The sequence below is a fragment of the Crinia signifera genome, chromosome 4 (genome assembly GCF_055691185.1).
Source record: "Crinia signifera chromosome 4, ASM5569118v1, whole genome shotgun sequence".
Taxonomy (NCBI): domain Eukaryota; kingdom Metazoa; phylum Chordata; class Amphibia; order Anura; family Myobatrachidae; genus Crinia; species Crinia signifera.
The window spans coordinates 220745992-220754095 of NC_139220.1; the positions used below are offsets into that span (position 1 = coordinate 220745992).

The 8104-nt window shown below is 41.1% G+C and overlaps 1 protein-coding gene across 4 annotated transcripts in view; it reads right to left on the minus strand.

The window, feature by feature from the left end:
* The window catches only part of RNF111 (ring finger protein 111), a 54297-nt gene that overhangs the window by 20096 nt on the left and 26097 nt on the right, over positions 1–8104 (minus strand). For all 4 annotated transcript variants that reach the window (XM_083183811.1, XM_083183813.1, XM_083183812.1 and 1 more), the window contains exons 2-3: positions 5640–6504; positions 1446–1575 (exon numbers count right to left, since the gene is read on the minus strand). In XM_083183811.1, the coding sequence (XP_083039937.1) occupies positions 1446–1575; positions 5640–6489 (980 nt within the window). In that variant the 5' untranslated portion in view covers positions 6490–6504. The remainder of the gene's footprint in view (positions 1–1445; positions 1576–5639; positions 6505–8104) is intronic.

An 8104-nucleotide genomic window follows, 5' to 3' on the forward strand; every position in this document is an offset into this window, starting at 1 on the left:
TCACAGGCTTTCAGCTGCACCTGGTTTGCAGCGCAGAAACCCGAAACCATTATTTCTCTGCACAACACCAGCCGAACGCATGCCTTCCCTACAAAGTGGTGCTTGTTTTGTTTCAACATTTTCAGGTTCATCTCACGCCAAACTATTAAGTAAGCCATTGTACGTAAAGTTTCAGAAATAAGGTGCTAGTTTGGGAGTTATGCAAAATTATTTTTCAAACACCACCGATTTGTGCACAGCGGACTGATTAGTGTGTGGGCCAGCTTAAGGAGCCCATAGACTGTACAATTGCTGGGTGCGATGAGATCCGCGCTCCCGTCACACATCCCATTGCTCAGCTCAAAAATTACGTGCTGCACATACTTTTTGTACTAGATCTCATCTGATTGCATTGCTAAACCTAGGCAATGCGATGTAGTCCAAATTGTACCGAGTGTGGGCACCTATACAATGCTCTGTTATTCCATAACTGCTTTAGGCCAGACTGCAGATCTTGGTGCTGAGTGACTGCGCAGAGCAATCAGATTAGGACAGTTCCATGACTGCAGACACATATATATAGTTCATGCACTCTTTCCAGGGAGACCAAAAAAAATTCTGTCTTCTACAAAGACTTTAAATTAGACAGAACAACAGATTTTGGCTCAAATGCAAAACAACAACCAGATCTCTCCATGCGCATTACCATCCTAAAACTGGCTTGACATGCTGCAATTTGAGTGACCCAAGGCATACCTTATGCACAATAATAAAAAAACATTATTGGTCATACAAGAAAATATGGTCAGAAGAGAAAGGATCTGATTGCACTCAGCACTAAACAGAATGGATGTCACCAATCTGAGCATTTGGAGGGTGCCACTCAAGAGGAAATGCATGAAATCTTGAGAGAAAGTGGATATGTTGCCCATCATTTATCTTGAACACACAGCCTATAGAACATCAATTAGAAGCTGACTGTTGCTAGCGGAAACACCTCTACTTCATTTCTCTCGAAGGTTCCATACATCTACCCATCAGTGTGAAGTTGCTGATGACGGAATGGTCTTGCAAACATGAAGTTTTGATGACAAGTGAACATTAACATTTGTAAATATCTCAATGGGTAGGGGGTGCAATTTAACAGAATGCATGTTTTCTATATTTCCCATGTGCCAGGCACAATACAGACAATTGAATAGCTCTAAGGCACTCTTACACCAGAGCTAAACAAATTAATTCCCCCAACATGCCTTTATATTCAACTTACTTGGCTTAAAGGTTTAATAGCCCTTTAAGTTACTTGCAAACATTTATTACTTCTGCCATACAAGATTTAGATCACATTTTCCCACTTTATCAAGAAAGTGACAGCAATTTCTGTACAAGAGATCACATAACATTGCCACCAAACTTTCCTCAGATCAAAGCACAAATAATTTGTATCTGGAATCAAAAGCACCAACCTGTACGTTTCGCCGACCGTCACTATTTCTACCTCGCTGTCAGTAGAGGTAACGTTGATTTCTTCGTTGTTGGCTGGAACTTGTGGTGTGGATGATGCCTCGATAACCACAACATCCTCATCAATGCTACCTGCAATGTGAACCAGTGAATTGACTGAATTATATTCAATCTTAAAACATGTAATTTCTACACATTTAAAATCAGACACTGCATCCAAGTAATTTCTCTTAAAGGATCAGTAACAAATTTTCATAAGATATGTGTGGCTTTATGTATGACAGTGTTGGAAGCAAAGGGGAGCAGGTTTGAAACAATCAACTACATTATCTAAACATGATTATCCCACATCGTGCCCCTAGAGCCAAACTATGACCCCTCCATCTGTTGTAAAACTACAAGACCCATTATGCCTTGTCACAGTTTTGCTATTGGGGAATGCTAAAACTATGGCAAGGCATGCTGGGATGTGTAGTTGCAAAGCAGTGGAGGACCGCAGTTTGGCCATGCCTGCCCTAAAGCAACAGCCTCATAACTGTAATGACACAAAAGGCATGTCAATGGTTGTGTTACGCTTTGGGTTAGACATAAATACACCAAAACCATAGGTAAGGGGTGGCCAACCCGCGGCTCTCCCCCTGTTAAAGTACGGCTCCTGGAAGCGCCCACTGCCCCCCCCCCCCACTCATCTCCGCTCGAGTGTTTGTATGCCGGAACTTCCCTGCCACCGCTGTCCCCTCTGCCTTGTCCGCCTGTCACATTCAGCAGTGACGTCAATGGCAGGCTGTGGAAGCGACTGGAGGAAGCAGCACAGTGTGAGATATGGGGGCGGCTGTATTCCCCATTTTCGGGACTACCACCAAGGGGTCCAAATAGACCACGCCCCTTTTTTGGCGCTCGTGTTTTGTTGTTGGCTCTTTAGCTTGACCACAGATATTTTTCGGCTCTTTAGCACTGACCGGTTGGCCACCCCTGCCCTAGGTCAACTTTCTGCACTGCATGGACACAATGTTCCTGTCTGTAAATACACCCTTCAATACAAAAGGTTTCTTTCCACTTGGGGACTACCCAGGACTACTGGGTAAGGCACAGAGACACGCTTAGGAATACTTCTAAAAAAAACTAGCAGGGACTAGATTCTAACTATATTTTCTAGCGTTACTTTAAAATAAACACATTGATTTGTTGAAGTAAACACTTCCACCTTGTTTGTCTGCTCCACTGATATATAACGCTTCTTAGTGCCATAATAACAGGATATTGGATGCAGGGATATGACTGTCCACAATAACAGCTGCTACAGAAATCCCTGTCGGGGCTGACACACCACCGGAGCTGTCATCTTTATGTTTGCAGCCGGCTAAGGCCACCGCAGGAGCATTCAGAGCAAGATTTGTTTTTCAAACTATTGAAAGGGTTTTCATTATTTCAGTAAATAAATATTATTAGAATTTACCTTCATGTAACTTGCTTTAGAAAGCTCATTATGACCAACGTTAATCATTAAACATTGGTAAGCGTCAAAACATCGTCCTTGGGGGCCAAGTGGCGACTTACCTGCACCTTACAACAGAAGTAGATCTAGCGCAGTAGTCACCTCCGCATCGGACAGATGATTATTCCGAATTTAAGTATTATCCTCTATCTTTAACTATCCCTGTAGTAACTAAGCCTTATGTCAACAATCTGACAGCAGGTATGATGCCACAACAATAAGAAGTGCCCAGAAAGTACCAAAAATGATGGGACTGAAAATTAAACATATATAGAAGAAATCACACGGCAGCAATACACCATACATGTAACATGGCCAAAAATATAGCCTGCTCCATAACCATTTAGCGCGCACTTGTATGCAAGAGACCACTCTACTATAATAAAAGCAAATTATGCACAATATGGACGCTTATACAATACAGCAGTGATTTTCAACCTTTTGACCTTGCGGCACACTAAATAAGCCTGTAAAAGACAAACCATGAGATCCCCACATGGCAAGATACATTGTCCCCCACAGGGAAAAAAAAACTATTGGCCCCCATAGGTAACACAAATAAAATACTTTGGCCTGAAAAGACCAGTAAATAACAGTTGAACTGGTGGTGGCTGTAAACTGGTTTGGGCATCTCTAGATCTGGTGGCACACTTGAGAACAGCTCAAGGCAAACTAGTGTGCCACGGCACAGTGGTTGAAAAACACTGCAATACGGTATACTGCATTACCCTACAATAACAAATGGAAAAAAATTCCAACTTATTAACAGCTATGCAATTTAAAACGAGAAGTCAGTTAGAAAGATCTAATCCCACCAGGTTGCGATCTATGTGGAATCAGTATGATCTTCCATGGCATCTTCCCACAGTCCAAAAACATTTAGGGGTTAAATATCTGCTGATAAAACAGACCCTGATATGCGTATTAGAGAATATAGATGATAAAACCTCAGATGGACACGGATGTCAATTATGAAATATTCCCTGAACAATGTTGCAATGTACTACATAATCAAACAATAATAAAAATGAACAAATACATATTTCTATAGAAACACTGAATGCCATGGTGGCAAGCAAATGTAGTCTGGTGACGAACTCCAATCCAGATATAGTCGGGTATTCAATGGCGCGATTTTGCAGAAAAATGGCGACATAGCTTCAGTTTCTGCAAAGAATATATGGAATTTGTTTTCCATCTATTCAATCCTTTTAATTTTTTAATCAGAAAAGACATGGATCCGCCAGTCTTTCTGCGGAAAGGCCGCTCATTCGAAAATATGGGAGTTATTTATGCGAATGCATATTCTGCTTTTTAAAGAGCCAAGTCTGCAGACACAAATCCCGACAGTTTGAATGTTGGGAAATCATACTGAACCCATGGGTATGATTGCTGCGCTGGCTCATACTACACAGGCCTGCTCCCTGGCTTACACCATACTTCTATTTACACAGCACATGTGCAGCCTAACACAAAAAAACTTTAATCTGTGGTACTTCATATTCATTTTTTATTTACTAAAACGAGCAACTGTACTGCAAGTTGTAATAAGTTACCACATTTGTTTACCCTAGTTATTAATGCCACACTGCAAGCCCTTATGAATAGAGATCTATTATCCAGTTAAATTTCTAGCCCATTATATTTTACAGAACAGCCTTTCTAATGAATTCCTCTGTGCTATACAAACAGCTCTACTAGAGATAGGAGATTACTGGAGGCTGCTGTTTTCTGCTGATTGAGAGTCATTTTCTATCACTGTACTCAAACCATCTGCTGTATCTACTGCCACCCATGGCAACAAACTACTTATTGTCAGGCAGGGGGATTTATTTAAAGCCAGCACCAGCTGTACCCACACACACTGCCAACAGCCTTCTGGTAATAAGGCTCAATGATCAAGTCTCTGAAACTGAAGAAAAAAAAAAAAACGCAAATTCCTTCACTTTTGCAATACAAACATTCTGAATCTGAATTTTGCATAGTAACACAATACGATGCCAAAATTACAGATTATAATTGCAGGCCAGACTATACTGATCGTTAGAAAATAAAATTGTATGGCAAGATATTCGCTTTAATTTTTCAACACCTTTCCAAATTGATATCAAAAGGTGGCGATTTCAGCCAAACATCTTCCGTATTCAAATTGTAGAGGACTTACCAATTTATTGAAAAATTATGATTAAGAACTTGGAACCTATACTTACAAATCATCAACTCCAATAATAGACATTTCTCCTGGTATGACTGGGGGATTGTAACTACTACCCATGATATGCGATATGGGTCGCTAGAAACATCCCCCTTTGGCACTGCACTTGCCACATACCAGGTCCCATCAGCAGCAATGCCAGGCCAGGCACACATTGTACATGTGTACCCAGCTTAAGAGAAGATGCTTGAACAAGATCTGCCCAGTTATCATCCGGCCAACTCATTAGCACAGCCAATACCCAAATAGTACCAGCCCATTGCGCTTTCAAAGCTCAGTTTGTAGCCTCAGACAGCAAGGAGTAACTGCTGTGGGACTCACACGGTTTTACTAGTTTAGGAAGATTACTTTGTAAAAGCATGTTCAGCCCCTAACTTCCACTCATGCGGTGTAAAAAAAAAAAAAACATTTAAAATGTGTTTTTTTCCTATACTGTATTATACAAGGATTAAAAAAAAGAGAAAACCAGATTCTTTGATGCTTTACCTGAGGGAAGAGATGTACCATTTTGGTGGTTTTCCCCAGGAGACACAAATATGTCCTCTTCTCCTTCAGTGGAAGAACTGGAGGCTGACTCACTACTGAGATCATTCTCACTAGAACTACTGGAACTAGGGAGCAAAGCATATTTTTGCCTTGCCAGCACTTCTCTCTTCTTCCTCTGCATTAATATCCGCTCTTTTTGCTTCTGTGTCCTTTGTGTTGAACCCTTTTTCACAAAAGTCTTCCGATGCACAGGCCTCCGTAAGGAGCTCACTTGATAGCAAGGCCGCTTCATTAACATATTAGACACAGACTCTGGCTGAGCACGGGGCCATTTGTGAGTCCTCGAAATTGGAGTTCTATCGGTATTATTTACACCTGTAGGGGAGAAGTGTCTGGGGCTGTCCTTGTCCTCATCGGACGTCATAGTATCAGAATCGCCAAAATGGGAACTAGATGAGGGTGAAGACAAGCAGTCACTGAAAGAGGAATCATTGTCCTCATCACTCTGAGGCTCAAGTTTTAATTCTAAAAGTCTCTGATTTTCCTTAACGTCACAGCTCTGTGAATAGGAAGGACCAGCCTGCTGGCTTTTCCTCTTCTTTCGTACAACCAGGCCCTTATCCTGCTCTGTGTCACTGTTGTTTAAGTTCCTCTGCTGTTTATTCGAGGCACTGCACAAGTGAGAGAACTCGTTGCCGACCTTACTGGCAATCATGTCCACATCTGCTGGGAAGGTCTTCGCAGTCCCAATAGGCTCAGGGTTCAGCAATACCCCTTTCTGTCTCTTTGGTGCATCTGAGGGAACCTTACTCTTCATATCCGCATATAAAACGTATCGACTCTCACACATAGACCATGGGCATTACTAAAAAAGGAAATGAAAAGATTATTAACACCTGCTTTCAAAAGAGAACTTACTTGCCAACAAGAATAATGTGGTTTAATCAGTATATGAAGAAACACCACTAATCAAACTGAAATACATTTCCATAACTTAGATACAAATCATGCCACGAAAAGGGCCTTTCAGGGCATTTTGTAAGAGATCTCACTAGATCCCTGAGAAGATGCCCCTACATCACTCCGTGTGTAGGGGCCATAGAGATAATGATGCATGGTCCCGTGTTCCTATAGCCCGGCGATTAATATCCAGCATGCTGAATAAATCTATAGTCGCCAACGTCAGGGCCGGTTTTCTCATCGGAGAACACTGGCCTTGACACATCGCTCAGCACTGAGCAATCTAGCATCGCTCATCAGCACATCTCTCCATGTGTAGGCTCCATAAGACAGATGGTAAAGAATGCAGGGTCATACTTAAGACAACATTCAGGTTCCAGCATGTATTAGGAGTAGTTTACAAAAGACAAAAAGCAGCAAAGCAAGACCAATAACCAAACAAAGGATAAAAATCCCAGAACTTAAGACATACTTCACAGTAGATTTCATGATTTAACTTAGAGGAAATATGTTGTAAACTCGTTTCATCCTGTAAAAAGTAACTATAGAATTGTAAGACATGATAAAATGTTCTTCATCACGTACAGTACATAAAGTTCACGTAGAATTTTAGAAAGTATGGATCCCCATTTACAGACACAATGGGGCAGATGTATTAAGCCTTCACAAGAGATAAATTCAAGTGTGATAAGGAGAGATAAATGTCCAGCCAATCAGCTCCTTACTGACTTTTTTCAAACACAGCCTGTAACATGGCAGTTGGCAGGTGATTGGCTGGATGTTTATCTCTCCTTATCACACTTGCATTTATCTCTTGTTAAGGCTTAATACATCTGCCCCATTATTACCAAAATCTCTCTCCCTCTACCAAATAGAAATACCGAAAGGTTCCCTTTACTCCAAAGGTTACAGAACTGTCTCTTTAATGTGGGACCAGCCTCTTTTGTACCTAGAGAAGTGTGAAAGGGACATCTGCTTACACAGGCTCGCAGGACAGACTACATTTTAATGGCTGTACTTTTATTTGGGTGGGCTGGGTTTTGTTTAATACTTGTATTATCAACTTCAGTTATTGTCGTTGCCACTCAAGAAAAGTAAAAACTGCATCCTCGTATTGCTAACCTATTATATCCAGCCTTAAGGGAGATTTTGAATAAAACTTTGAGAGAGCTAAAGTGCCAAACTGCTCCTCACATTTTTTTGTAAAATGGCGGAGTCGAATGGTTGGTACATCAGGTCTATCCTCTCTAAGCTTTAAAAAAATATTTTAAAGCACACTGAACCCAGAATTGGTATTGGAAAAAACCCCACCATACCAAATTCCATTACCAGACAGGACAGGCGCATCTATAGCAGGGAATATAAAGTATAGAGTCCTATCCTCTAATAGTGCTAACAAATCAGTGGTACCCAAACAATTTTGAAACACGACGCCCATGAGCATCAATTTTTTTTTCTCACATCACCCCTAGGCCAAAGATTTGTCATTTAACAAATCAGAAAAA